The 14,969-nt window shown below is 52.5% G+C and overlaps 7 protein-coding genes across 7 annotated transcripts; 5 read left to right on the top strand and 2 right to left on the bottom strand.

Moving 5' to 3' along the window:
• Window positions 1–225: 225 nt before the first annotated feature.
• PSV08DRAFT_216583 (pyridoxamine 5'-phosphate oxidase-domain-containing protein) lies at window positions 226–1,208 on the top strand (the record flags this gene model as incomplete). The annotated part of the gene is made up of 2 exons (XM_014224644.2): window positions 226–814; window positions 879–1,208. 2 exons carry the CDS (start codon window positions 226–228, stop codon window positions 1,127–1,129), a joined length of 840 nt encoding a protein of 279 aa, XP_014080119.1. The 3' UTR covers window positions 1,130–1,208.
• A 1,413-nt stretch (window positions 1,209–2,621) lies between these two features.
• On the top strand, window positions 2,622–4,451 carry PSV08DRAFT_399246 (uncharacterized protein). The gene has a single exon (XM_014224643.2). It carries the CDS (start codon window positions 3,024–3,026, stop codon window positions 4,056–4,058), a length of 1,035 nt encoding a protein of 344 aa, XP_014080118.1. The 5' UTR covers window positions 2,622–3,023; the 3' UTR covers window positions 4,059–4,451.
• Window positions 4,452–5,034: 583 nt separating this feature from the next.
• PSV08DRAFT_384821 (uncharacterized protein) lies at window positions 5,035–6,495 on the top strand (the record flags this gene model as incomplete). The annotated part of the gene is made up of 3 exons (XM_014224642.1): window positions 5,035–5,175; window positions 5,221–5,902; window positions 5,966–6,495. 3 exons carry the CDS (start codon window positions 5,035–5,037, stop codon window positions 6,493–6,495), a joined length of 1,353 nt encoding a protein of 450 aa, XP_014080117.1.
• A 3,962-nt stretch (window positions 6,496–10,457) lies between these two features.
• On the top strand, window positions 10,458–11,521 carry PSV08DRAFT_359374 (carbohydrate esterase). The gene is made up of 2 exons (XM_014224641.2): window positions 10,458–10,667; window positions 10,729–11,521. Exons 1-2 carry the CDS (start codon window positions 10,563–10,565, stop codon window positions 11,359–11,361), a joined length of 738 nt encoding a protein of 245 aa, XP_014080116.1. The 5' UTR covers window positions 10,458–10,562; the 3' UTR covers window positions 11,362–11,521.
• A 256-nt stretch (window positions 11,522–11,777) lies between these two features.
• PSV08DRAFT_347874 (uncharacterized protein) lies at window positions 11,778–12,359 on the bottom strand (the record flags this gene model as incomplete). Its single annotated transcript, XM_066092802.1, has 3 exons — window positions 11,778–11,876; window positions 11,997–12,071; window positions 12,258–12,359. The coding sequence occupies 3 exons, from the start codon at window positions 12,357–12,359 to the stop codon at window positions 11,778–11,780; spliced, it is 276 nt and encodes a 91-aa protein (XP_065949853.1).
• Window positions 12,360–12,840: 481 nt separating this feature from the next.
• Window positions 12,841–13,840, bottom strand: PSV08DRAFT_399244 (ETC complex I subunit conserved region-domain-containing protein; the record flags this gene model as incomplete). Its single annotated transcript, XM_014224640.2, has 3 exons — window positions 12,841–13,226; window positions 13,279–13,389; window positions 13,443–13,840. The coding sequence occupies 3 exons, from the start codon at window positions 13,838–13,840 to the stop codon at window positions 12,917–12,919; spliced, it is 819 nt and encodes a 272-aa protein (XP_014080115.2). The 3' UTR covers window positions 12,841–12,916.
• On the top strand, window positions 13,818–14,708 carry PSV08DRAFT_269756 (mitochondrial F1-F0 ATP synthase subunit F of fungi-domain-containing protein). Its single transcript, XM_014224639.1, has 6 exons — window positions 13,818–13,867; window positions 13,931–13,986; window positions 14,042–14,056; window positions 14,236–14,386; window positions 14,477–14,542; window positions 14,593–14,708. Exons 2-6 carry the CDS (start codon window positions 13,939–13,941, stop codon window positions 14,616–14,618), a joined length of 306 nt encoding a protein of 101 aa, XP_014080114.1. The 5' UTR covers window positions 13,818–13,867; window positions 13,931–13,938; the 3' UTR covers window positions 14,619–14,708.
• Window positions 14,709–14,969: the final 261 nt, after the last annotated feature.

The raw sequence follows: 14,969 nt of genomic DNA, 5'->3' as shown, positions 1-14,969 counted from the left end.
GGTGTCTGACCTCATTGACATGTTGCACGATCGCATAGCTGCTGGGTTGTAGTAGATGATGACGACATCACTTGAGGGAACATGATCAATTGCTCAACCACTTGAGCCTTTACCATGTCCTCTAGAGCACTTGCAACTCACCTCTCGACTTCTTCTTCTTCTTCTTCTCTCTCGAGCAACTCAGCAGCCATAGCTTCGCACCGGCTCTCGCGTGTCCTGCGCACCATGTCGACGACGACGCCCTCAACAGCAGCGCTGCCACCAGCACCATGGAAAGCACTCTTCAGCGAGCACCTGTCCAAGATGAAGTCGCCCGAGTTCGTGCTCGGGACGCTCGACAAAGCGCCGGAAGGCTCGCCGACACGGTACGTGCCGCGCGTGCGATACTGCATTCACCGCGGCTTCTGGACGGAGCTGCCAGAGAACAAGCACAACGAGGCGGAGCGGAACCCAGCCGTGTACCAGAGCGACTGCCCGACGTTCACGACGGACGTGCGCATGGAGAAGGTGGGGCAGATATTTGGGTCGAGCGCGGGGCACGCAGAGAGCAGCGAGCAGGTGCAAGGAAGCGGGGGTGGAGGGCCTGTAGAGGCCGTGTACTGGAACGCTGATACTGGCTCGCAGTGGAGGATCAAAGGACGCGCATACGTCATTGCTGATGATATTGAGGCGAGCGAGGAGAGCAGTGGGGTGAGGACTGTCAAGAGCGAATTGGGGAAGAGGATGAGAGTTGTGGATGAAGGCAAACAGGGCGAGTTCAGCTGGCAGAGGGAACTTAGGGGGTTCTTTGGGAACCAGAGTCCCGGGATCAAGGGTAAGGCGGCTTTCGTTTTGAAATGATGTGACTACTGTCTTGTGTGGTTCTGACACTGCTATAGGCTCTTTTAAGAATCCGCCGCCGGGCCAGCCGACGTCTAAGGCGTATGACCAGAAGCTTGGGTTGGGCTCAAAGGTTGATGGCTTGGATGATGAGGTGGCACGCAAGAACTTTCGGGTTGTTGTCATTGTGCCGGATTCGGTGGAGCAGACGGATCTTAGCGATCCGGACAAAGCGCGGAGGTACAGGCACACGTTTGATGAGAGCAACAAGGCGAATGGTGGGTGGACGACTGAGGAGCTGTGGCCGTAGAGGCAGCAAGTTTGTCGAGGGGCATTGCACTTTTCCTTAGGACAAGAATACGATTCCAAATGGTCGTGACACAAGACAAACAGGTTGGTGTTTTCAGGCGTCCGATTAGGCGCGGCGATGATGCGCGTTGTTGTGTGGCTCTGCAAGGGAGCATGTGTTGTGTAACCGCTTTGCCGCAGCCACCCACACTCGGGGGAGCGGAGTTTGTGGGCAATTTGGCAAAGAATACGAGGATAGCTCCGATGCAGCCTTTCCAAGACGCTGGCTCAGGTCGGCGACGTAACCAGAGGGCCTCGCTTGGCCCTGCTTGCGATGCAAACGGCAATGGACAAGTGTTGAGCATGCACGGCAGAAGTGCGCCGATGGCATCGTTACTTTTTCTGTAGTCATGAAAAGCACGGGGGGTTGAGGGACGAGGGCGCACAGACAGCGATCAGCTCAGAGGGGCAACGTTTGGGGCAACGGCTGGAGAGGCGGCGGACTGCGCGGGCTGCGGGCTGCGGGCTAGGCGAGCAGCTCGGACAGGGGGATTAGAGTTTAGGCGTGCGACTAGACTGTGTCGAGGGCACAGCAACGCGTGCATGTCAATATAAGTAGTCGTATGCGTACAGCCATGCGTGTGGTAGGCCAGTCGACGGGCACAAGGCCAAACGTACTGTAGCAGCACACGCAGACACATACGAATGGGCCATGGCCATGCCAGGGAGGGGGTTCGGTTTCCGCATGTGGCCGCTCACGTGACCCGTCCTCAACTGGGACTGTGCACGCGCAAATCACGATTAAACTCTGCCTAGTCAAGCTTCGTCCAGTCAGTCGCATCTTCGCAGTCCGGATACCACTCGACTCCTGAAGCCTACATAGGCCCGAAAAGCGAGCATGACAAGAGACAGTGGTGACACCCGCTCCGACGCCCGGCCAGCAGGCGGACACGATGGTTTGCAGGCCCATGTGCTCCCTTGTCCCCCTCACCGCTTCTGGTATCCCCATGTCGCTTCGCCCGTCGGCATCGAGCTGGGGGCGACATTGTTTTGTTTCGGCAGAGGCGCTGCGGCGCGGGCTCAAAGGCGCCGTGGCTGCGCTGATTGGGACCATTAGCCGCCAGACTGCGGCACACATGCGCCCCCCGTCGCCAGCCGCCATGGGGGAACGGGGTGGAGAGAAAGGCTTCTTGTCAACCGGCCGCCTGTCTCATCGGCCCGCTCGCTTTTGTGCTCGTCGAGCCAGGCCAAACGTTGTAGAGTAGCAGATGAGGCACCGGCCTTTGGCCATGCTCAGCGCCATTTGCGAGTAGCAATTGATTCATGTAATGGCGCCGCATACCTGCACCAAGACCGAGTGCGAGCTGCGAGCCTGCTGCTCCATCTTCGCCAAGGCTATGGCGCGTTGCTGAACCGCTCCCGTGGGAACCCCAATTGTATGCCGCCTTGACAACGACGTGTGTGTAATTCTGACGGCCCTTTCTCACCCCCCCTCCCCCTTCCTCTCTCTTCCTGTCCCTCTTCTTCATGCAATGCACTACCCCCCGGGGGTACGCAAGTCACCGTCTGGCCCCGTTGATCACGTCTTCTATCGGTCCTAGTCCCTGCCCACCAGCCGCCTCTCCCTCCCATAACTAGTAACTGCTGATCCTCAGGCCCGCCTGGTTCGCTGCTCGCACTAATTCTCCGCACCCGCTGTGCACACACCCTCACACACTCAAGTACCCCGACGCTGTCCCCTCTCGACCACACGACCACGCGACCTTCTTCCTTTGCTGCTGCTGCTGCTGCTGCCAGGCCTCTCTGTTCACACTACCCGTATCGCTGGCGCTGCTGCATGCGACAAGCCGCGGTCGCCTGCGCCGCTGTATCGCTTACTTCCGCATTTCCGTTCGCTGGACGCCCAAGCAGCCACCATGTCTGACATCGACAAGTCGTTTGCTTTTCTCCAGGACAACATCCCACAATGGCTGCACCAGATCACGACCGCCGAGGACAGGGTGACGGCAATGCAAGACGAAATCACAAAAGTACACATATCACAGTCGCCCTTCGCAAAGCAGAAATCAGATTCGACCGCTTCCATACGCCCAGGCAAACTCGACGCCATCGCAGAAGACGCCATGCCCTCGACTGCCACGCCCGCCGATCCTATTGTCAGCCGGAAACGCAAGTCTCTCTCCGTTTCCTCGGACCAGGAACCCGACTCCGCTCGCCACCGCTCTTGGGTCATGGTTGTCACCAGCTATGATGGGGACATGCAAAAGTCTTTTGAATTACTGGTTCGCGCTTTCGGAACAGGGCGCAACCTGCTGCGAAAGGCCAAGATGGAAGCCAGGATGAACGACATGGCCTCCATGGCATCCTCCAGCGACGAAGAAGACGATGATGATGACGAAGAAGATGAAATCAGCCCGGCCAAAGTAAATTACAAAGCACGCATGTCAGCACTGCGGGCACGATCGGCAGCAAGACGAAGTGGCCGGTTAGGTGTCAGTAGCGGTGTAGAGACACCAGCAGAACTATTCGACTCGACAGACAAGATACTCGAACAAGCACAAGAACTATGCGAAAAGGCAGCGCATCTCACCCTGCGCGACGGCGACTGCAGAAAAGAATTAGCGACAATACGGAAAAGCCTCGAGACCCTGTTGGAGACTGCCAAGACCGAAGTCGACAAATGCAACGCGCGCAAGTCGCAAGACCCACCAGAGTTGCAAGCACATGAAACCTCGGATACCTCCATGTCGTCGCTGGAACCCGAGGCGGTCTATCGGAAAGACGTACACTCGCTGCCGGTATCCGACCAACACTCCAAGCCCGCCGGCACAAGAGAAACCGCCGTCTCGAAACCACTAAACACTCTCAACATCGAGGCCGACGACAATGATGATTCCGACGAGGATTTTGTCTTACCCCCAATCAGGCTCACATCCCGCTTTAACCGATGAGACACATGTTTTCCCACATTTCTCTCTCTTACACATACAGTCGTTATCTCTCCAGTGCGTTCAAGCGAGTCACATTTCATTCATGTCTTTTCTTTTTTCCTTACTATTCCCATCTGGCGTTCACTAGGGAAGATTATGTGTGCTCGAAAGGAGGAGTGGAAATTCCCAAAACAACAAGCAAACTTCTTTTCTTTTCTTTCTCTGCATCATGTTGGAAATGAAGATTAGGGAAGGTGGGAAGCAGGCATAAACATATTATATCCACGGCGTTTCCGAGCTTATACAGCGCGCCTTTTTTTTAGCGAGTTTAGCTAAATATCCGGCATTTCGGTTTCAACTACTGAGACTGCATGAATGACCATTGTCATGTGCAATTTTATTGGTATTCATCAAGAAGAGTTTTTATTTCTGAGGGGAGGATATAGTAATCCCCTCTCTCCCCCTTTTTTTTCTCAAAACGTCGTTGGACATGGCGATTTCTGTTTCACTCGCTCTCTTGCCTGTAGGGTTAGTATTTGTGTCGGTTGATCTGGCAAGGTGCTCATGTGTGTATAGTCCTTTTTTTAATTGATGAAGTTTTCGGTGCATCTTTTATGTCTTGCGTTATTGTGTGTCCAATACTAGACGCTACACTTTTTATATTCTAAACTATCTTGTTGAATACAGTATCATTTGGTATGAAAGCACTGCTACAAATGCATCATCGATGGAGCCTTGACTACACGTCAGCTCTATGGTCACAGTCAGACCTTGCCTAGGTTGATGCGCAATGTTTGTGTGGTTGAGGAAGGAGCGCTGGAGTGGCAGAAGCACCATCTGGTCGCTCCTTCCTGCTAAAGACTCAGCCTTGTCGAACAAAACTCTCACCTCACTCCACATACACATTCATCTACTGCTCGTCATTGAGATAGCATTGCTACTTAACCTCAATATATATCGTGCATGTGAGATACGGATGCGGCCAGTGGTTGCGGATATGGCTCGTTCAATTGACTTTTCAGATTTTATTGAAGTCGACGACGACGAAGAAGAAGAAGAAGAAGAAGAAGAAGAAGAAGAAGCAATGACTCGCCCCGGATATGAAGACAGCGAGAAAATCACAGAACCCATTGAACCAGTAAGTCTATCTCTGACTGACTGGTACTCGAACTGACATGTACAGCAACGCGCGCCATCTTCTGAGCTCAGTTCTGAAAGCGCTGCATCTGAACTCGATGAAGATAAGAGCGTTGGTGTTGAAGAGTCACACCCTCGGCCTCCGCCTTCTTCTGCCCCCACTTCTCTCTACAGCTTTCGCACTCGGAATAAGAGCAAGCTCGTCTACGATGCAAAGTACCATCCTATGGACGACGCTATTCGGCCAACGCAAGCGGCAAGGCGTCGCTCAGTTCATGGAGAGAAGCAAGTCTGTTTCGACACAGATGACACAAATGAGGATTCTGCCGCTGTCTATACTGACGCAGAGGAGTCGGGTGGTGAATCTGGGAAAGAAACAAGGCGACGTACAGAGAACAAGAAGCGCAAGTTCACTCAGTCACGGCTGCTGTCAGTTGAACCTACTCGTCGTTCTCCTCGCAAAATGTCGGATACGAAGGTTTCGTACGACATGAATGTGCATCCTCAAGACAAGTTTCTGGTTGTGACCAGCGAGGAGGAAGTGATTGTGTCTAGGAAGAGAACGAAGAAATCCAAGCGTCTGCATGTTGACGATGTGGATTCGGACGGAGTTGCGCAGTGCAAACCTGCGTCCCGAGAATATGCTGATTATGTCGAAAACTCCACATCTGATGAAATGGAGTTCGATAGCGGAGGTACTATACAGAGGATAGAGATGGATACTGATTGTACGCAAACACCACTCCTTTGTTGTTCAGGGTTTCCACAACTGAATACTGACCATGTGGAAGCTATCACAATTGCTGGGAGCTCGATTCCGTCTCCAGAAGCAGCCAACCCGCAAAATGCTATCAAGCGTAAGGACAGTATTGACTCACTACACTTGTCCCCAGGAAAAAGATGTTTCCATCACGACAAAGATGCCTGGCCAGTCTCGTCAGGTCAACCTTTTACCATCTTCAACGAGAAGCTTGCGGACCAGCTAGCTCGTGAGGCACATACTGCTTCGCCGCTCAACTACGAACATGACGACAAAGAGAACGCAATCCACAACGACACCATAGATGTAGACCCGCTCTCTTCGGCAAATGCAAGTGTCTCCATCATTCCCGAAGCACAGTATAGGCCGACGAGCGAAGATTGCGAGTTGTTGAATCATCGCGCTCTGATCAATTACGCTCTCTACGACGATCCTCATCCGCAGACATACGGTCTTGACGGAACCTACTGCAGCGGATCAGGGGAGATGGATGCGTTTTCTGAAAGCATGAGTATACTTGCTTCTGGTAGGGAGTTGCCTCTTGGGAAGGACACGGAGTGAATCAGAAATGTACTTGAGATTCAGCACTGGGGAGGAGGAAAAAAAGAGAAAGGAACAAAGTGGAATGTAACCGAGTCTTGTCATAACGGCGGTGGGACTCGTTGATACCTCCGAGGTGCTCAGACGCAAGCTTCCCCTGCTATTATCAAACCCATATTCCATGTCAGGTACCTATACCTTCACCATGTCTTGCTATTCCCCCAGCAATGTACTCGTACATCCATGTAGTCCTTTACGCAAAGAACACAACATCATCACATCAACGTACCTAATGTTTCAAACCTCATCACATTCCACACTCACCATCTCCACTATCATACATAGTAACTTACTCACCCCCCGTCAACGTCAACCCTATGACTAGTAACAAACCCATGAATCCAAACCCAGCCCTCGGCAAACCTAATCCCCCCCTCTCCCGCGTATACCTACCCTCCATTTTCCCTTAACCAACCCCCCTAGCTATAACCGCCAGCACCCATGTAGCCATATACGTCACTACCTCCCCATCCCTTTCCCAATCACATAACCAGCAAGTAACAACCATGATTAAGTTTCAAGTGAGTAAGTTATAACACAGAAAAACTTGTACTACATGATTTAGTTTAACACCATTCCCACACTGCAGAAACAAACGCGACGCCTGCTTCTGTTTCGTGGATTTTTTTTTCCCAGGGCCCCCCAAACACACAAGGCACCACGCCGACGAACGCCTGTTCTGTTGAAACGCTTTTTTGCTGGTCATAATACATTGTTTATCTCACCCTCCGCCCCCCCCGCCTGTTTTATATCCCGCTTTTATTTACCTGGGCTTGCTGCAGCAACACCCCTTTGTGGATACCTGAGGCATTTGCTTCTAGGGGTGTGTGTGTGGGGGGGGAGGTTAGGCTTGAGGGTTTTCTTTTAGAGACTTAGGGATGAGTTGGGTGGTGGTGGGGAAGTTTTTTTTTTCGCGGATGTGACGAGGTGAGACAGAGGGGGGGCAGTGTTTTCAGGTAGGGGGTGGGACGGAACAGGCAGGCTTCGCTGTGCTGTTGCTGTTGCTATGCTAGAGTCATGAGCGAGCAAGTAGGCTGAGATACGCGGTAGACAGTAGTATGCATTTCCAATCCGTCGTGGTGGGGTGGCTATGTCGCAGCGACTTGCATGTCCAGGTGAGATTTTACGCCAGCGTACGTAGTTGCATGGTGCGAGAACAGGCCGGCTTGGATTTCGTTCTGTGTGGCTTGGAAGATGTTGCTAAGCTCAATGCAGTGCTACAGTCAAGCTTTTCCGGTTGGGGGATTTTGTTTTGCGGGTGCGGGTGCGGGCGTATGGCGTATGTTGTAGGCAAGCCACAGACGAGGGGGGTGACATTTTGGGGGGAGCCCTGCTGGAGATGTGCGCCACACTTTGTTGCGTGTGCTGGTTCTGTCCTACTATCGTATGTCTATCGATATGTGTCGTGCGATTAGTGGCAATATTTGGAGTGTTGGATCACGGTACTCTTTTCTCTTCGCTTGCGGGATTTAAGATTTTGCGGGGTTTTTTCTCTCTTCTCGTGGTGTTGCTGCATGCAGCGTGGGCGGAGTACACTACACTACACTACACTACACTACACTACACTACACTACACTACACTACACTACACTACGCATGCAAGGCGTGGTGGTGTCTCAATATGACTGTGCATGTACATAGCAGTGGTGGCCTGGCTGACGGCTTTTCAATTCTCGCAATTGTTGCGTCTCATCTGCTGTGTCTGATCTGACGGCAGATCTTGAGTGCGGAAGCCCGGATACTAGGGTGGGTGGTACCAGATAGCGGAAGTCAGCATAAATCGTGCACGAATTATGCACGTGTCGTAATCCAGTTGCCATTGTTGACGCCAGACGGAGGGCCTGATCACCCGCCCGAAAAAAAAGAAGGCCTGGCCACGATGTTTGGACGATGACAAGCACACGTCTAGTACTGTTGAAGTACCGTTGAAGTCCACTCTTTACTTGTTCTCACTACCCCGCATGCGCATATCGACATGCAGCCAACAGTGTCGATCTCTATACCAGCGGCCAAAGTCAGAGCAAGGCTGGCTGAAGAGGCTGCGGCCGAGTTGGAGTCTGGCCATGTGTTGTGCGAATACGAGCCCGCAGCGGAGCAAAGGAAAAGCCAACTCTCGTATGGGCCCTTCTGCTGCTGCGCAATCTGCGTAAACGGGCTGCCACGGAATACCCCTCGTCATGTTCTGTCGGATCCAGAACGGTGGGCGTGTGTCCATCTTTGCCTTTGTTGGCAGCACCCTAGTTCCTATTTGGGCAACGAACCTCCTCTTTGGTATACACACGTACTCGTTTAAGCGACAGGGCCGCGACGGTTGTGGGCCCAAGTCTAGATTCCACAGCCTTTTCATTCCTTGCGCTCCTGCAACAATGGAGACTGCGATGCTTGGCGGCGGTTTGATGAGCGAGCGGAGTGAATGCCAGACAAGTTTCTGCGACAATGTCAAATTGACGGGGGGAAGGGGGGGGGGCAAGGAACAGTCGCGTGCAACCGATAGTGCATCGCGTAGTATGCTAGCGGCCTGGGGGAAGAGCCCTATGGCGGCAGAGCACGAGGAAGAAGTAAAACGTCAACCTCACCCCATTCCGGCCTGCAGCCGTACGGCAAGCTTCTCACTACCGTCATCGGAGCGGCCGCGGCATCACACAGTGCATCACGCTTGTTGCCTTTGGCATGCGCAGGCAATTCCGCTGATGGCCATGCTACTGCTCACCCGAACGCCAACCGCGTCTGCGCCCACTGCGTACCATGCCATTCGTATACAATCTTGCCGAAATCACCTGCGCCGACGACCGACCTCTTGCACATGTAGTACACGCGCGTGCATGCGCCCTGCATACCAACTACTATACGCATGCTTAACCTCAATTGCCGGCAAACCATCTGTCTAACTCAATCTCGGCAGTCCACAGCGACGCCAGCCTAGCCTTGTCCATTGAACCAGAGGCCAGGCCGACCGAGACTCCGTGGCTTTTCAACTTGCTGTCGACCTGCTCGAAAATAGAGTGAACAGAGTCATTGTTCATCAAATGCCAAAGCGGCCTGTGTCGACCCGCTTATCGTCATGGCGCATGGTCCTTTGTTTACCGTTTGCTTTTCCGCCATGTTTGTAACGCTGACACCTCCAACGTCTGGAGCAATAACAACATGGGCTTCTAAGAATGCAGCTCACACGAGATGCAACACTATTATCACACTTATGATCTGACAGTCCGCCCTCCCCTGTCCTCGTTCCAACCCCCCTCGGCCAACGTCAGATTAACCGTGCTAAATTCCTTAGCGGTCAGATAGCCTTACCAGGCCTTGTCTAGGCTCAAAGTGGAGACCCTACCTACAGGGTTGCCCACCCGGCCCTGCATCAGCCAGGCACCGCCGCTTCCTCCTAATATTACAGCAACAGATGCACCACGCGCCGCATGTCGCACGCCACCCAAGTCATGCACCCCCCTCCACAACCTCGCTGTTGTTTCTCTAGCGACGCCCATGGCCGCAAGGGGGGTTGCGTGGGCTGTGAACATGGAGTCAGGTTGCCGTGCGCTTCTCCGCTTCGTCTGAGACTTGGATATAAGAAGCACTTTTCACCTGCCAGAGGGGCTTTTTGTCCCAGGCTACCATTCACTGCAATATCTCTGCAATCTGCCTTTCCCCTATTTTGACTTATCGCTGCGAACTAGGCCCTAGCTTTATTGTAACCTCTATATTTGAGTCTGACTACAGGATCGGCACAAGGGTGTATTCATTCCATCGTCCCGCCCGTTCGAAATTGTGGAAACAGTTTAAATTACTCCGGCTCCTCGTATTACCACAGCATCTTGATCCATTCCCGATATCTCTGGGAACCAGACATCTGGCATCCTTTGGCGGCCAGTTACGAAACCATATTTGACGCCCACCATCGTATGTGCGCGATATATAGGCATTCCATCCCAGCTTGCCTTTTTTCCAAGAGTGCTTCTGGAACAAGGAACCACTCAGAGTTCCCCCCAAACCTTTTGCACCCCCGGTAAACCTTGGGTCACCCGTCCTACATCATGGTCAAACTCGGTGCTCTGGTTCTTGGGCTTCTCAGTCTGACGACTGAAGTATACGCGCAAAGAGCTGTTAGAATAATGCCCTTTGGGGCGTCTATTGTCTCAGTAAGTCGTGACATTCAACCTCTCGTATACACAGTTTCCACATGCTAACTTTAAATCTCAGAGATGCTGGCGCGCAAACCTCCAAACCTCTCTCCGAGCTGCGGGTATTACCAACTTTGAGTTTGTCGGCAGTCAAACAGGAACATGCTCTGGCACCAACATCGAACAAGCACACGAGGGCCATCCCGGATCCCAAGCAACTGCCTGGGCTGCCACCACAAACCTGACAACAAAGCTGAAGCTGAATCCCCCGGATGTAGTCATCATGCTCATCGGCACCAACGACGTTCTCATCGGCCAAAAACCCATTGTCGAGATCCTCGCCGCCTACGACGTCCTCATCAGCCAGATGCGCGCCAACAACAACAGAATGCAAATCATCTTCTCCAACCTACTTCCTCTGGACCCGGCCCGCTTCAAAGCCACGCCTGTGCAGGGCATCAAGGACCTCAACGCCCGAATCGCACAATACGTAACTACGCAAAACACCGCCGCCAGTCCCGTCCGCTTTGTCGACAACTTTTCGGGCTTCGATCCCGTCAAGGATACCGATGATGGCGAGCACCCCAACCTGACTACTGGCGTACAGAAAGTGGCAGCCAAGTTCTTTGGACCAACAAGAGATGCCATTAGAGCTGTTGCCGTGGCCAAAAGGGCTAGGACTGTTAGTGTGAGGTGGAGGAATAGAGTATAAACAATCATTCTTGTTGTTTTATTGTTTTCGTTAAACTTTGTAGCATTTTTTTAATTGGTATAATTTATGAAGTGACGACCTCTTCTTTGATTTTCGCCCTTTGATGCCAAGGCTATTAGGATTATTGGTGTTGATACCAGTGCTCTATGTATCCATTTTGACTTTTTGCTTCCCCCCCCCCCCCCCCCTCCGTTTCTCTCTCTTGGGCTTTTTGTGGGAGAAAACTGGCCAATCGACACTTTTTCCCTTTCAAAGCGACCAATTCTTCGAAACGATCAAGTGCGATTGCGGCAATTTCCCCCTTTTTTCAAATCCTTTGGACTTTGCAAACCACCAAACTAGCCTCCGTCCCTCGAACAGGATGCCCAAGCCCAAATCCTCAGCGCCGCTTTTTTCCGGGAGAAAAAAAAAAGTAATCACGAATTCGCACTCGCACTCCCACTTGCACTCTCGTTCTTCTTCCCCGCAGCAGCAGCAGCAGAAGTAGTCTTTTCCTGCATCGCCAATCGCGCAGCCTAAACTTTTCATCTCAGCAACTCCCCCCCTTCTTTTTTCTCATTCTTGTATCACGCACACACCAACCACTGCCACCACCCAACATCATCTTTCTGTCTCCGGGGAGAGAAAACACATACCACGATCCCGCGCGAATGCTTGTTCTTGATGAGCTTGGCTTCGGCGGCTGCTGATGCTTGTTGCTCTGCGGTTTTCTGCGGGGCAAGTTAAGCGTTAGCTGCGTTTAAAATTTCCACAGTTTTTTTCCCTCTCTTGTGTTTTTTTTCTTGGGTGATTTAAAAGGGAAGGGGGGGGGGGGGCCGGGGAAAGAGGAGAGAGGATTGGATGGGTGTGGCTGGTTGGGTTTAGTTTGGCTATCGTTTCGCTGGGTTGGTTCTTACGGCATCTTTGGCGCGCTGGGCATCTGCCATTGCGATTGCGGTGGTTGCGGCCGAGTCGGTCGTCGTGCAGACGTAGGTTGTGTCGTAGCCTGCTCGGCCCATTTTTTGAGCTTCTTGGGGCTGAGCGTATATATATATATATATATATATATATATATATGGGTGGGTTGTGTGCGGATGGAGTTGCGGGTGCGGGATGGAACCTAGGGTTGTGTTGATTGGGATGACAGATTGGATAAGGATGGGGTGATTAGTCGACTGAGGGTTGACAATTTTTAAGTTCCGGCTTAAGTTTTGTGGGGTGAAAGTGTATATTGATGGTGAAACTGGGATTGTGTGGCGAGATTGGATGATGGTGAATTGATACTGATGCGGGATAGGTGAAGATGAGAGCGTAGGAAATGTTTGTACAGCCAATGAATATTGGACTTGTGGCAGGAGAAAACACTATAGGAAAGTACAGTGATGACCTATGTGTGCATTTAGAGGATACGCGGAGGGCAGGCGCTCTAGAGGCAAGCAGCATCACATTTGGCCCACAGTGTCCAAACATAAAGGCAACGCAGCAACCACAACTGGACATTGAGACGTAAAAATATTCGAAATTCTAGTCGATTGAGTATAAACATATGCTGCTCCTTGACCCTTGAATCCAACTCTTATTTGGTGTATATAATCTTTAGCTTCTTGGGTTTGTGAGTGAAGAGGTTGGCATAGGCCTTGGGGACAAACTTCCGCTTGTTGGGCTCCTGGACAAAGTACTCGTAGCCCTGCTTGTTGGCAAAGTTGATGGCGTCCTCCTTGGACTTGAACTCGATCCTCTGTCCATTCATAAAGTCGGCAGATGACTGCCAGCCCATGAGCGGGTTCTCCCATCGGTGACCCTTGGGAAGGACATCCCAGTCCATAAGCCAGTGTTGCGAGTTCCAGGTGCCAGACTGTGTAGCTGTCTTGGAGGGCTTGTAGATTCTTGGGGGTATTAGCATAGCTTCTTGAAATCAGATGGATGGGGCCAACGTACCGGACAGTGCGTGCCTGAAGGTCGGTGGGGGCACCTGAGAGAACAGCGGCGGGTACACTTTCACCAGGCTCACTTCCATCCATAACACGCTTAGGGATGGGGGAGAAGTTGCTGGAGGATGTTAGCCAATTGTACATAGTGCCCGGGGATCGCGAGTGACACACGAGACGCGGTAATCGACAGCGGCGTTGTAATCCGGACGGTTCCTCATTCCTTCGGTGGCACCCTGCTCGCGAATCTGAGTGGAAGAGCTGGTGAGTTTGACTGCGGGCGCATCCTCGGGGCTAGTCTTGTGTGCATGCGGAGTGGGCTCGTTTGTCGAATACGCGCGGTACGAAGGGACGGCAACTCTGGTGACAGAGGGCCGCAGGGCGGGCACAAGCACCCGCGATGCAATTGACCTGGGTAGGGCAGACATGGTGGTTGCAGAGTCGAGGTGGCGGGCGCGGTTGTTGGTGATGTCGATGAGGTGAAGCTGGGGTGGCTCCTTGGCAAAAAGCGCCGGCATAATCCGTCCTGCAGCTTTCTTCTCGAACCTCACCACCGACCGCACGACCTCCATCTCCACTCCATCGTCTTGCCCGCCCTGGTACGCCGCCCGAACACAAACCGATACGCCGAGAGAGGACAATTGATGTTAATTGAGTCGCAGCCGTCAAGATGAGCTTCATTACCAAGCGCGGTCTCTCGACCCTCATTCCCCCCAAGGTCCGGCTTTCTACCCGCCCCTCCTCTTGCGCATCGTGCTGACAATGCTCCACAGATTGCCTCTCCCAATGTAAGAGCTCCAAACCTCCAAAAATTGCCCCCGCGATATTGTAAATTCCCGCGACCGTGATCGCATATGCTTTAAAGCACCACGAACCTCGCCCACAATCCCGGCTGCTCAAGCGAATCGCATTACACGCCCATAGCTCAATCCATCCCAAACACCACCAAAGCTGATACACCCACTAGGCCATCGGCTCTTCCCCCAATGCCGTCCGCATGCAAAAGGTCGTCAACTTCTACGAGAAGCTGCCCCGTGGCCCAGCCCCCGAGCCTGAGGCCAAGGGTCTTCTCGGACGCTACGCCAAGAAGCACATGGGCAAGAACCCATCAGGAAGGCGTAAGTACATCTGTGGTCGCTTGAGACGACATCAGCTACGAACCACAGCGCAAACTATGGCATATTAAACACGAAACTAACCGAGCACAGCGCTCGTCCACGTCATTGGCTTCCTGATTGCGCTTGGTTACGCCCAGAACTACTACTTCCATCTCCGTAAGTTTGACTAGCTGCATAAATGAGGCGATGTGACTCACAACTCCCAGGCCACCACAAGAACAATGAGCACTAAGCGGCTCGTTTGAGATGCGCTGGATGACTGTAGCCGGATAGACAGCACTTGTATAAGTAAAGTGTAGATGGAACCAAGCACTCTGCTAAGCTAGTCTTTCTTTTTGTGCACTTGACTGTCTTTTTGTTCAGCCCATGTTTCAACATGCAACAGGCTACGCCGCCTCGGACAATGCCTTCTAGCTGCGATGGCGAAATGCTCTGCTTGCATACAGATGTCTAGATGACATGTATCATCAGAAATTTGCGACGTGTCTGATCGCACAGTCACATCGATTGGAGCGATGATGGTCTCTCACGTGGCGGTTGCGCCATGTCCGTGTGATCTTGTCTTGCAGGCTACCTGTGTCTT

The sequence above is a fragment of the Bipolaris maydis genome (genome assembly GCF_028858645.1).
Source record: "Bipolaris maydis strain C4 unplaced genomic scaffold PSV08scaffold_2, whole genome shotgun sequence".
Taxonomy (NCBI): Eukaryota; Fungi; Ascomycota; class Dothideomycetes; order Pleosporales; family Pleosporaceae; genus Bipolaris; species Bipolaris maydis.
The sequence above is the reverse complement of the archived record's forward strand: the minus strand, read 5'-3'. Positions and strand labels throughout refer to the sequence as shown.